The sequence below is a fragment of the Lissotriton vulgaris genome, chromosome 9, assembly GCF_964263255.1.
Source record: "Lissotriton vulgaris chromosome 9, aLisVul1.2, whole genome shotgun sequence".
In the NCBI taxonomy this organism is placed as follows: Eukaryota; Metazoa; Chordata; class Amphibia; order Caudata; family Salamandridae; genus Lissotriton; species Lissotriton vulgaris.
The window spans coordinates 562,339,530-562,354,058 of NC_141697.1; the positions used below are offsets into that span (position 1 = coordinate 562,339,530).

General features: G+C 46.5%; 1 protein-coding gene across 1 annotated transcript in view; it reads right to left on the reverse strand.

The window, feature by feature from the left end:
* Positions 1 to 13,879, reverse strand: part of LOC147691801 (kunitz-type serine protease inhibitor 6-like) — a 106,965-nt gene extending 93,086 nt beyond the window's left edge. The window contains exon 1 of the mRNA XM_086938093.1: positions 13,268 to 13,879. Coding sequence (XP_086794219.1) covers positions 13,268 to 13,637 — 370 coding nt within the window. The 5' untranslated portion in view covers positions 13,638 to 13,879. The remainder of the gene's footprint in view (positions 1 to 13,267) is intronic.
* Between the last annotated feature and the right edge of the window lie 650 nt (positions 13,880 to 14,529).

Here is a 14,529-nt window from a genome sequence, read left to right on the forward strand (position 1 = left end):
ATGGGTAGATTGTTCGTGTTTTAAGCTTCCGAATGGTGAAACGACTGCAGCGTATGCTATTACAAGTTTACATACAGTTGTTGAGACAGCACGCATACCATTTTTGAAGGCCGAAAACTCAATACGATGACACCAAGTCACCCTTTTAGGCATTAAATTGTCAGAAGGTGTTAACGAGCTAGTCTCTTTCGTTAGATCAAGTAGAAGTACCACAAAGCAAACCATCCTTCCGAGGAGTGCAAGAAAGGCACCCGCACAGTATAATAATCATTGGCAAGGGAAAATCGGTCTCACGTATGAGACTTACCGGCTTTGCCAATGACTTAACCAAGCTGTGCAGCAACGAGTCTGCTGCACAGCATGGCTAAAAATACAAACGTCCCATCACACAGCATAGTTTTGTGGGTGTGCAGCAGCATGCATGAATGTGCCTACAAAGCAAGCATTTTTCTTTATTTACACATCTTTTCATATATCAATACAATATGTATTGGTAAATAAAACTAACGCTCGCTCAGCGCCACCTAGGGAAGTAGTTCCTGGAAAGCTAATACTAAATCGAAAAAAAAAAAAAATAGAGGGAGCCAACCAGAGAGAAGGTAACAAGCTACGCTGAGGCACAAAGGCAAGATGAACGAGCTAAAACACAGAGCCAGTGAATAAAAAGCTAGCAAATGTGAGTGACTAAGCACCGAGCCAAAAGGTAAGCAATGGAAGGAATCCTGTCCTGGGTGTGCTTTCGGCATGTTCCCAACATGTCTTTCGGGCAGGTTGCAACTTAACTGCCATTTACTTCGATGGACACAAATATAAGCAGATATCGAAAATTGAAGTTGTGTGTACCTCCTTAATCGGGAATTTTACTGTAGTATTTTTTATAGCACGACATGAGTCGCAATAAGTGTTATTGGGGTTAAGCATGGTGTAAAGCAGGGCAATGCAGTAATATGCAAAGATCGACAAAGGCTGATTGCGGAAACGCATCTATGCCCAGAGTTCATTTTGGTGAATAAAACCTTTGGTACTCGCCCCCATGAGTGCTGTCATCCTTGGAGTCTAAGATTACCCGGTGGAGCTGGTAGTGTATACACAAAAATATATACATACATGCTTTTTTTAATCAAATGGAAAAAACTGATTTTTAGTAAGACTTTTCAATCTTCCACGCTAAATACACACAGGGTAAAACTTGGCAAGTAAGACAACACTTCAGCTAGATGGCAGATCCCTAAAGTAATGTTGTTACTTTTTTCTTACAACAAACCACACGAAAAACTGAAAAAATATTTTACGTAAAGACGCCTAGATATAGGAGATAATTTCAGGGAATATTTAGGTATTTTGGCAAAAAATGATGCTCTTCCTTACCTTTTATTGTGCCACATGAGCATACAATTGACTCTTCAAGCGAGACACTTCCAACAAGTCATGGCCAGGTTTTTTTAAAACCCGTCGTTATAACATTAAATTAGAAGTATCAAATGCAATGTCTTGCTGGCTAAAGTATCAGGAGCCAAAGTTAATAGCGATGCAAATATTGCAGCATGTGTGTTTAACCAATTTATAAATGCCGCCAAATACATTAGGGTCCGTCTACAAGCAGCCAATCTTGAAGTGTCCATTAGTGATCAGCAAGATATTAGGGCTATTTGGAGACCACAGATGAGACCTACTTGCAGCCAAGTTATTGAGGAAGAAAAAATAATTCAGACAGCCCACTACATAGTAGTTTGCTGCATCTGTTTTCTTCCACTAAATGTGTAGCGCTATTAAGGTCTCGCCTAAAGTCAGTTTTAAGTGGCCTGTTGGTGTATCCTACTATGGACAAAACCAATACATAGAGACTTTGGGCCAGCCGATTGCTTGCTACTATTTCGCTTTTTTGTCAATCGCATGTGTTAGGATCTGAATCAATGATTTAATTTCGCTTTGTGTTTTTCCCTCCCACGGAGCGTAGCTTCCTTACAAAACCTATTGAATAGAACATTTTTCCACTATACATATACATATACATACATACATACATACATACACACACAGACACAGGGAACCATTTTTTGTTTCCTTTCAGCAATGCCATGTGTTTTTTCTTGCTCGCGCTATCATGTTCGGTTTGTAATCGCAGCTACCAACATCCCATGCACTCTGTGTCGCTACCATCTCCTCCGTTGAGTCCTATACCAATCCTGGCATTTTTGATTGTGTAGATTTATTTTTTTTAATTCCACCCACTTTAAACTCCTGCATTGCACCTCCACCCACTTTCTCACCTCAGTGAATCCCCCCCCCCCCCAATGAGCAGATAACTGGCCCGAAGGTGTCACTCTGCCTTCAATACCCATTTATTTAGGTTGTGCTTGACGTGGGAGCCAAGGAACACTTGCTAATCAAGGTGCTGAACTAAGCCTCATTACAAGTGCCTTGTTGAACCAGACAGGGCTGATAAGCCCACTTTTGCAGCAGGATATGCATGCTGTACATATATTCCACCATCTAGTGGTTGGGTCAGGGGTGTGGTGTGAAATCTGAAAAACTACTCCTTTTGAAAAGAAACCATTTTGTTACTGTTCCCTTCGGTATTACAAGAGCTGCAGAATGATGTGGGTTCCGAATTTTCACCTCATACAGGGGGGTAAGGGGTGGGGCAGGGGGTTGTTACCAGTTACTCTTACAATGAACATTTAAGTTACATAAGTGAGCCATTGCAGTCTTCTGTACACGCATATGGGTGTTTATACTACTGCGAAATGGGCAAACTAAGCAATATAATTTAAAACTCCCTTCATGTGAAATGTTTTGTTAGCAAAGATACTAGCAAACCATGCGTAATGGATCACGCACACAAATGGCAAGTTAGTGAACTCCAAAAGAAAAAAAAACAAGCATTTGCAATGCAATAGGTCTCGCATTAGGAAAGTGTGAGCTATTGGTATTGTAAATTAGATTTTTTTTAATCTGTGTTGGCTTTGAAAATATATAAATAGCATTGTTATTCACAAAGCCAATAGCTTACACTTTCCTAATGAGAGTCCTATTGGCTATGTCAATGCTGTTGGTAGCAAGAAATGACAGTGCTGTTGTGGTGCTGAGTGATGTGGTGGTGCCCCCGAGTGATGTGGTTTGTGAGGGTGTGTGGAGGGGTGAGAGGGTTGTGAGGATGTGAAAATGAGTCCATTACCACCGCACTTTTAGCCCCCCATGCGCCCTGCTTGCCCTATAATGCATTTTAACATCATAAGCCAGCGTGGTTGTTGAAAAATCTGAATCCAGCCACCCTTACTGTCAAAGCTACGCCCCCGAGAGGTGTGTTCAGTTTAATACACTGTTTTTGTGGTTGAGGTCATTCCCTTGTGTTTCTTGACCCATTCCTATTTTAGAAACACATTTTGGCAAAAGTAGCATTGCGCTTGAACACATTCCCACATCATGTGCTGTCCTTTAAACTTTTACACCAAATCCAAGGTATTGGCACAAACGTTTTCACTGGCTTCACACAATTGACATGTGATGAAGCAGCGGCACTTTGAATATTATTGTGGCAGTGGGACATCTCCGAGGGACGCTGGTCAATTACAGACCTGTCCCGCCTTGAATCTTACAAAATAAATATCCTTTGTTGCCAGATAAATAACCATCCAAAACAAAGAATAATTGTTGATAAACTCTACAGACAATTGTGTTCCGCCCTAAAGGAGGGCAGCGTTGCGGAGAAACAAGAGAATGATACACACAGAGGGGACAGTTAACATAAGCAGGACATTAGCCATTTTTCACTATTTCACTATCTGGGAGAAGTTGATACACTAACACACAAGTACACAACCGTGTGCATGAAAACGGGCTCACATGACCATCACGCGCTCAGCGCACACTGGCATCCTCATATGCTGCCAGTTTGTCTCGGCCCATAAATGAACCGACCAATCGTCTCTCCAGGTGTGAATGCTTCGTTTTGATACGTAATCAGCACTTGATTTTTCAGCAGAGGTTGTCGGTTGGCAAAGGGTGCAAACTGGACACTGCCCACTAATTCGGACTGGAGCCAGGTGTATTGATGTCTCCGTCCTTGCGTAACAAGCAAATAACATCATTAATCTCTCCTCCCCCCACCACCGTCGTACAGGTCTCAAGGCGTTGTGTGTACCTCAGAATAGCTTAGTGTTGCGCTCAGAAGTGCTACAAGGAAAGACTGCCACAGACCAAAAACGATCATGTCCTGGGCATGACCATCAAGCAAGTACATGCATCCCACCAACCTACCACAAAGTCGGTTGTATAGGACCTGCAATTCGAGCGCAATGTCGGTCCTCTTAGGTGCACTATTCTCAGATTTAAAACCAGTCCTGCGCTACCATCAGCTCTTCACCGGCCTGTGAGGAGTGGGAGGGCGGGGGCTGCCTGCGCGCCACTCCAGTTTCGTTTTGACGAGCGCGAGCCCGGAGAAGAAAGGTGCCGCATGAAGTCCCGGGTACCAGGAGGGGGCCCGGGTGAAGACCAGCGGGGAGACTGCGGGCCCTCATGCCTATGGGGAGAGCTCTGCTTCTTGGTAGAGTGGCAGAGGAGCTCGAGGGCTCTGCGGGGCTCCCTTGGCAGATGGTGCGAGCCAGAGTCCGACTCCAGTGAGGTAAGGGGGGGGGTGTGTGTGCCTGTATGTGTGTGGCTGCATGCGCGTGCCTGTATGCGTGCATGCAGAGGGGTGGGGGCTGGCTGTGTCTGTGCGCCGTTAATGCATGCGAGCGAAGCGAAAGCAGGGGCTGTGAGTTTGTCTGCGCAAGCGTGGCTCAGACGCGCGCTCCCGCGGACAAAACTGACTAGGAAAAGGCGCGCGTCTGACTCGTGCCTTCATTCCTAAATACGGGCGACAATAGGTCTAAAGCAGACACCATCAATGCTTACGCATTGAATGTAGGTCTGCTCGACCTAAAAGAGGGAAGACCAAAGCAAACATGTATGTAATATCGCGAACAGAAAATAAATAAACACAAAAGGACATAGACGGTACGTTTGGAAAATGTTTTTCAATTTGATAAATTAGAATTTAGGCACACTTTCATTTGAATACTTTTTTCTTAGACAACCAATGTGAACAAATCTGTATGTTTGAGAATAATTGACTGCCAAGACACCTAGAAACTAAGACCAGCATGAAGGAGGCAGAGAAATAAGTTGGTCGAGTGGTCCTAGTAATAAAACCAAACTCCCTTACCACCCCTCCAGACACCCAAACAATCATCCACACTCACTGTGGGCCCTGCCTTTTGAGTGGATTGAGACCCAACAACTAGACAAGGAGGAGGTCAGGGCCCTTCTTTGAAAGAATAGCCATGGTTCTTGCTGCTTGGGGTTTTGTGGAGTGCAGTGTAGATTACATTAAAATAAGTTTATTTTCATTTCTTACTCAGGACGATATACCCACAGCCTTCGTCTGTTTAAATGGCTCTACCAGACTCTACTAAGTGGGGTATTTCACTTCCATCTAAAGGAGTTATGAGCGAATGGTATAGAGTGGTGTGTAAGCGACGCAGGATGTGTAATGGTATTGGTATGTCTATACACAAAGTCTTGTGAGGAGCCACCCCTGGCTGGGGCAGAACAAATGTGCCTCACAATTGTCCAAGAGGTAGATAGGAATGGACTCCCTGATCTCATTGGTGCAAGCTGCATGCAAATCTGTAGCCTTTTCCAGAGCATGACAGTAACTAACTGGCATGTTTAACTTACGTACAAGTCCCTAATACATGATAAAAAGCGTATCCGGCCAACAAGTTAAATGGCATTAGTGGACTGAAGAACATACTGTGCAGTCACTACAGTGACAGGGCAAAACATGGCTGAACGCCTGCCACCAGTAACCTGGCAGTGCAGGTTTAGACTACATATTAACCTGTCAAAATAACCCACTTTGACAGGCCTAAACCCCTCTTAAATATTAACAGGTCACCCCTAAGTAGGTTTTCGATGCACATACGGGATGGAGCAGGTTATGTAAAAAGTTGTATATGTAAAAAAGTTCCATGTTAAACATGTCCCTACAGTGACAATGCCCTAAGCAATTTTCACTAAAGCAGGGTTAATTGTTCCATCAGAAAGAATTGGGATACACTTAACTTTAATAGTGTTATCTACGGCTAGGAATCAGATTTTTTTTTTTAAGGGGGTTACTTTTTTTTTTAATTACAAATACAATTCAATTGTAAAGTTGAATTCATAACCATTTTTTCGAAAGTCTCTTTGAACCAGCCTACAGTCTCTAAAAACCCATTTACATGAGCTACCGACTGTCACCCAGGTAAAGACTACAAACTCCTTGGGTATGGGAAGATGTCCTGTTCCTCTGGCAGGATAACCATCTGGAAAGGGTGAAAGAACTGAATTAGCTTAAAAAGGATGATTGTGCATTGTTGGCCCAACATCACAGAAGCTTCTGCTACATTTTTAGGTCTCGCTGAACCAACGCGCATGCGCTGTTCTGCGAGATTATAGTGGGCAAAGCAGCTCTTGAAACCAGCGAGGATTTGCCACAATGCATGTGAGTTACTCAAGCGCGACGCTTCCCCAAGCCGCGCTTGAGCTCACTTCGTAATCACACCCCATATGAGCTGATTTAGGCAAATGTTAAAGGCTACTTAATGTTAAAGGCTACTTTGCTAAAGATGGGGTCCATCGTCATTGCCATCCAGGCATACAGGTTGACAAACATGGGGTGCATTTGTCACAGGTGAGCATGGACACTTCACTGGACACGCAAGAGGCCCATTGAAAGCAGGTTGCAGGTCAGAAATTAGCTGTTTTGGTGGGGGGGTGAGGGGGGGCGGGCTCTTGCGGCGACAGGCCTCTAGAGCTGTGGCGGAGTTACAGGGCGATCTGGTAGCAGACGGGTAGAGTAAGGGTACCTCTGCAGCAGACGGGGAGAGTAAGGGTACCCCTGCAGCAGACGGTTAGAGTAAGGGTACCCCTGCAGCAGACGGTTAGAGTAAGGGTACCCCTGCAGCAGACGGGTAGAGCAAGGGTACCCCTGCAGCAGACGGGTAGAGCAAGGGTACCCCTGCAGCAGACGGGTAGAGCAAGGGTACCCCTGCAGCAGACGGGTAGAGTAAGGGTACCTCTGCGCGGCACAGTAGGGGGTGCCAAAGACCAGGAGCCTCAGGGCAGGGTCCTGGAAAACCAGTGATGGCGCCCTGTTAGTCCTTCGGGCGGTTGGGGGCCTGACCAACCGGGGGTTTGCCCTCCTACGCTCTGCCCTGAAAAGGCCATGAGTAATAGGGTGACCAATGTGTCACATGATCCGGAAGAAGATCACCAAAAAAGTGTAGTGCTGACTGGGTGGCCCACAGTGCTGGCTCATCAGGTGGGCGGGGCAGCATAGGTTGGTACATATGCCTGCCCTTGGATCACCCGGAAGACAACCCACCATATTGCATACTTTTGTATGGAATAAACCTGCATGCTCAGACTGTGGGTGGGGGAAGTTGCAGATAATGGCACTATGACTTTCCAGTTGTTGAGTAACCCCGTTTCGGAATGTCTGAAGTGCTCACTTGCTTCTACCACAAGAGTGCTTAGCTCAAGAAATGAGTAGAGCAAGCAACAATCACAGACTGTTGTGAACATCTTGGAGGAGCTCCATACTCATGCGGCCACCTTGCCTTGCCCCCCCACCAGCCCCCCCCCAGCCCCAGCCCCCCCCGCCCCAGCCCCCCCCTGCCCCAGCCCCCCCCCCCCCAGGTGAACACACTGAAAAAGTATTAGCAGCAGCAAGGGGGCGGGGAGGCAGTAGAGTGTCTGGCTGCAGTGTAAATGAGCTGTAAGGCTACTTCTGAAAGTAGGATGTACACATGGCTCAGCTTCAGAGCCCAATCCGAAAGCCACAATACAGTGGACCAAAGAAAAAGGAGTGCGCTTAGTTTGCGGAAACAGGTGCCTTTACATTAATGGCACTAAAAACAAACCTAGAAAGCAACCACAATTCAAAACACGGTCCCAGTACAGCAAAGTACCGGAGGCACCAGTAAAGTAAACAAACAGCAGTTGAACAATGGTGCTAGTTCTGTTACACACAAAAAAAAACATGTATTACAGGGTACAACCACGAGGGAAGCAAAAACAATAAAAATAGACTGTTGATATTGAATGCACACCTGTCAGACCTGGCTCAGAAGCGCAGACAGGGGCTGCTGAGTCACAACTGTGGTGGCTGGGTGTAGACTAGTCCTCTGATCTGCCCTACCATGCCTCTGCAAACTGGTACAAATACACCCCTTCCAGACTCCACTCATAGCCAGGGTGAATATTCAAGGCAGCACAGGGAAATAGTATGTGTGTGGTGGGGGGTTAGAGAGTCGGACCTCAAAAGGTCAAACCACTGTGAACCCCTACCCCTAAAGGCTGCACCAGTTTTGTCAATCCCATTTGGGGGCCAGACTGGGGTATGCATCCCCAATATGTGCCCCACCTCTTCAGGGTGGGCAGAAGGCTGATTGGATGTCAGATATTTCCCCAAAAAAACACAAGCATTGGAAAACTGAAGTGGTGTTGAGTGATGCTGAGGTGGTTGTGAGTAGTGGCGGAGGTGATCCAGAATGATTGAGGTGATGCCGAATGATACATAGGTGGTACGGAGTGATGCCGAGGTGGTGTGGAGTTAGGCCGATGTTGTATAGCTGAACAGGTGCTTATGAATTGTCCGTGTGCAGGCCTTCCACAGAAAACTTTATTTAATATTCCTTGTTGGATGTTTTTGGCATTTCAATTTAATCAGTGTAGCTGAAAAATAAAATAATGGTGGCAGCGTAGGCCTGTTAAGGGTATTAAACGTTCCTGCAAATTAACAGAGCCTAACCACTTACGTCTGTTGCACCAATCTCGGGAAGGAGACAGTGGGAGGGAGAGAGGGGAAGAGTGATGGGGTGGATGAGGAGCCAGTGAAGGGAGATAAATTGCAGCGATAAGAAACAATACACAGTCACTGGCCATTCTGCCCTTCATGTAGCCCACCTGGATGTTCCTTATCAGTTTGGGCAGTATCCTGTTTAATCTTGTAGCTGGAATCATTGTGTAGAGCCGGGGGCTTTGTTTTTTTTTTTAGGGACCAGACTGCCATTTCTATCTCTGTTGTGGTGATTTCTGCCCCCAGTTTAATGCGGTCTGCATTTTCTAGCTTCGGTAGCCCTAGTCTTTCTAGGTAATTTTTGCATGCATCTTTATCTAGTTGTTTTTAGTTTCTGTAAAGGTCTGAGTAAAATTGCCTGAAGACTGAGAACGTCCTTGTGTTTGGTGTATGTTTTGTTGTCAGTGATCGCTGTGACTGCCCTCTGATTGCTTTTATATTTTAGATATGAGGCCAGGAGTTTCCCTGCTCCATTAGCTTTGCATAGGTTCATTGCCATGCATCTGTTGAACCAGAGGCCGGCCTTCTTGCTAGTGATTCTGTTGTATTCATATCTGGCGTTAGTCTGTGGAGAGTGGGGTCAGCTAGTTTGTCTTTTATGAATTAGAGTTGGCGCAGACCAAACTGTGTGCTGAAAAAAAGTCTACAAAACCATCAGGAAGTTTCTACTTGTTTCATTGACTTTAAGGCGGCCTTCGACCGTGTCAACAGGAAATTACTATGGGCCAAATTGAAGCAGCAGGGCCTGCCAGATTCTATTCTAACGCCGATCATCGACCTGTACACCAACACCTGGATGCAGGTAAAGATAGACAATGGACAGCGGTTAACCCGGAAGAGCAATACCTTTGATGGACTAAAGCAAGGTTGTGTGTTGGCCCTCCACTTTAATTTATTCATGGCCGACCTGACAGTAAGCCTTTATCAGACCAATGCTCATCCACCGCGGCTAAGTAATCTTTGTGTAACACCTTTCCTATGCAGACGATGTGGTCCTACTAAGCCAGACGAGAATAGGCCTGCAACGTCTACTACAGGAATTGACCCGTTATACAAAAAAGAAATTGCTAGAAATAAACAGCACAAAAACAAAAACCATGGTCATAACCAGACGCCACAAAGTACCACCAACCTTCACAATAGACAATGTTAAACTGGAAGCGGTTGAAAGTTACAAGTATCTCGAGATACTACTGGACAAGCGCCTTAATTTCACCACCCATTACAATAGAATGGAAAAGAAGGGCACAGTCGTATTGCACGCTTTTAATAGCTTAGCAACCAAACTTAAAGGTCCCCTGGTTTCCCCCTTGCTAACAGTAATGAAAGCTAAGTTACTCCCAACAATAGCTTATGGGAGTGTATTACATCATGGCAGGAGTGCACAACTCCTGGACAAAGTTCAAATGAAAATCTACAAACATGAATTTGCGTTACCAAGCAATGCATCACCCGCACAAGTAAGACTTGAATTTGTTTTGCAATCCCAAATGCTGCTGAAAAAGTATGAGACTATAAAAGTGTCACCTGACCCATGCCTGTGACTGCTGTCTGATTGCTTTTATATTTCAGATTTGAGGCCAGGAGTTTCCCTGCTCCATTAGCTTCGCATAGGTTCAGTGCCTTGCGTCTGTTGAACCAGAGGCCGGCCTTCTCGCTAGTGATTCTGTTGTATTCATATCTGGCGTTCGTTAGTCTGTGGAGAGTGGGGTCAGCTCGTTTGTCTTTTATGAATTAGAGTTGGCGCAGACCAAATTGTGGCTCTAACACAAAACTTTCTGGACCCCAGAGCGTCTACACAAGCTAGGACTCAGAGATAACAGTACATGCTGGAATCGTAAAGGGGCCATGGGGGGGCCCTGGAACACCTGATCTTCCTGTGCCAGAGTCACGGAATTTTGGGGGAGGGTCTTTGATTTTATAGGCAGGATGTTCAAATGTAAAATGTCAACGGACTTTCCCTCGATCATCACAGCCTCTATCCAAACCAACCTCCCCACAGAGGAAGAGAAAGAACTCCTGGACCTTCTCCTAATCGCTGCAGTCAAGCTAGTCCTCACAAACTGGAAAGACACAGCTAAAGTGTTGTATGGCTCTCCTGGATCACCTACCTAAGGGGAGCCAACACACTAGCGATAAGTTATTCACCCTGGAAAACCACCTCTAGAGACTTATGGAAATCACTGGACAAGTCCCTACTAACCTTTGACCCACCATAAGATACGATCAATCCGAATGAACTGACAAGCGGAAGTGTCCCCCAACGCCATAATAATACCTTGCTATTACCAGACCTAAGCTATAATCTCTCCCTCTTTACTTATTCACATCTTTCTCTTTCCCTCTCCCTACATTACTCCTGCGAACTACAATAGGGGGCCTGCCATAATCTTACCATGTATGTTTTACCGAGTATGCTTGCCGGCGGACTTCCCAAAGTGAAGTAAAACCCGGTTTACTGTATGTATAAATAAATATTTAAAGAACTAAAAAAAAAAAAACTATACACAGACTGTTTACTGTAGAGCGTCTGTTGGAAGCGTGGGAGGGGTGGTGGGTCTGCCTCCTGTTATAGTAGTGGCTATGGTGTTCTTTATCTGGGCAGCACAGGGGCACAAATGTTGCTGCCGATTATTTAAAAACTAACAAATAGTGTAATAAAGGGCAATAATGTCAATGCCAAAGTTGCTAAGAATAATAAAAACTAATAATATACTATCACAGACACTTGTGACGTAGGAGTTTGTCCCTCTGCCGTGGAGAGGACGCGTCTTGTAAGGAAAGCTGCACAGTCCAGCACCTTGGTGCTTCTGTCACAGCACTTTATAATCCAGATTATGGCGGTGGGGCCTGTCCCTCGGCTGGGGTGGAGGGGAAGCGCCTTGTAAGAAAAGATGCGAGGTTCAGTGAGTTCACAAATGCTAACATCGGAAACCTGGGCATCTATGTGTGAAATGTGTTTATTAAAATAGGAAACGAGAGAACCAAGTGGATGTGTTGGAGGGGGCACGTGCAGTGGGGTGAAGGAAACACGCACCACAGCTGTGCATCGTGGTGAAAAGAAGCACGCACCACAGCTGTGCACTAAAGGTGAAAGGAGGCACACACCGAATATCTGCAGTGTTGTGAAAGGAAGCACGCGCCACTACTGTGCATTGAGATGAAAGGTAGCACTCGCCACAGTTGTGTACTGTGCAATTGGGGGGGAGGGAAGGGAAGAGAGGAAGGAGGCACGCACCACAGCTGTACACCGTGCAGAGATGTGAAAGGTATGGCGCACAACATCTTAACAGAGGCATTATTTAACAGCCGGTGCCAGCAAGCACGAACAAAAAGTGCTAATAATTAAGTACCCATGTGGGCATCGGCAGACACCGGCTCAAATTAAGCCCCCAGAAAAGGCCTGCGTTACGCCCCTGGCTCAAGTGAGCACCAAAAGCAATGTGGCACCGCAGCTGCGCAGAGATGTGAAAAGAAGCACGCACTCTTGTGGGAGTGGGGTTTCTCCCTCGGCCGGGGTGGAGGGGACACTTTTCTATCACAGACGAAAAGCCCACCCACACAAGTGGGGAATCCATATTATCGGGAGTAGTGTGGATCACTACAGACGCTGGAACTTTCCCTCAAAGACACGAAGAAATCGGCGATTTTTAGCACAATTATGACTATTTGCAGGGCTGGCTGGGTAGGAAAACTAAGTGGAATTCATGCAAGTCACAACACCACAGACTTCTACAGCCAATACGTGTACAAACTTGGAGTTCTGGACATACCGAAGTGCCCAATCATAACAAAAATATTTGATGACCGCTCCAATTCTGGGTTACAGCGTAGAACCGACACCTCAGTCTGCATGCTATCATAAATCTAGCTAAACTAGGGTGTTTTAAAATACACGTTTCGTCTCCGTCACAGAAACTGAAGCACAAAATCTCACATTCTGCGAAGTATTCTAGCACGAGTATTAAAGTGCAGCATTTAATGGTGATGGGATAGCTCGAATTTAAGTGCGACTCTTGCTTTGAAGATGGATGCCACCCATCCATTCAAAATCAGACTCCCTTTCACAAAATATAAGTCGAGTTACCAAGTATTGCCGTTTGGTCGATAAGTAGTAATGCGTTTCAACTAGGTGTCCACGTGGAAAGGTTCTTTTCCGTCACATCACCCAAAGATGATCTTACACACCACGGTTAAGAGCGCGCTTGTAGAGGCTTAGGTCTTTGCTTTAAGGCTCCTTTATGGTCCTCACCTGGCAGAATCGCCCTTCTACCCATTCCTCCGGGGGTGGCGCTGGGAGAACGAATTTCAGTGAAAAGAATAGAGGGGGGTCGAAACGAGCCCGTGGTTTCACCTGTGCTACATTTAGACTGCTCTTACCTGCCAGAGTCGGTTTCCGCCCAACTTCATTCTGGTAGCTCTCAAAACCTGGGATCGGACCCAACTCGCACACGTTCACATCGTTGTATAAACAGTCCACCAAGTAGCAGGTCTTCTTTCCGCCGACGTCCTGGACCATAGCCAGGTTGCATCTCTTGTCCGAACAGCAGCGGGCCGTGCACTGCTCGGCGGTGTCCACTGGGAAAGTGCCCACATCGCCGGCCATCATCGGCAGGCTATCATACTCTACGCCCTGGCCGGGCTTGGACACGAGGGTAGACGGGCAGGAGGCAGTGCTAGGGGTGGACTGCCCCCACACCGGCAGCACCAACGGCAACAGCAGGAAGAAGGGTAGTCGCCGCGCGGCCATCCTCGATCCGAATCCAGGCAACAGGGCTAACGGAATCCGCTTTATTCGAAGCGCGCGCAAGGCAGCGCTCGCGGGTTCTAGGCGTCTCGCGGTGGGTCGATTAGAGAGCTCCGGCGGATTCTTCAAGAGGTTAGAAACTCAGCTCGAACTTTTCAGCGTTGCGGACTGGTCGCGAGCTTCTCCCTAAGTAAGCAGTTGAACCTGTTCAACAGCTGGGAGAGGGCGGTGGGCGGGGCACTAGTAACGTGAAGTCGGACTCGGCAACGAACCCCACCTCGGCGTGACGTCACCACGCCGATAAAAATACCTGCCGCCTGGCCACTCCTAAACACATTACCTGGCCAAGTGCCTTGGTCTGTGCGAAGTGCTATCTGTAATGGAAGGGGACAAAAAAACTTCACAGCAGCCAACCGATAACGCAAGGAGAACTGAAATAAAGTGATTTGTTAAAATGTGTTTGAGGCTCTTGCTGCTGCCTACTTCTTTGAGAGGCGGGGCCCAACAGGTGTTGGTAGGCGGGCCTTAGAGTCTGACACCGCCTTCTTGTGACTCCTCAGTTTCCGGTAGGGAAGCTGCCTCCGACGCAGGAACCTGTCCAAGCCGCTTGCTTTATTGCTCATTTGAAATTTGAAGCGGTTTGTTTTTCTCTTTTTATTATGCTTCTTTTATGACTTTGTGAGCGCGCCAAAACCCCCACTTTGAGCTCACTGGCACCGGATTGTGAGGTGCAGTCCCTATCCCACTTTGGTTGTCCCCGCTGGATCTCTCTCCTGTATATCCAAATTACCACTTTTACCCCTCCCCCCTCCATTAATAGTCTGATTGTCTTTATTCCTTTATTGAAGGATATCAAATAAATAAGAACAGGTAGCGCCAGGAAGCACAACCACAC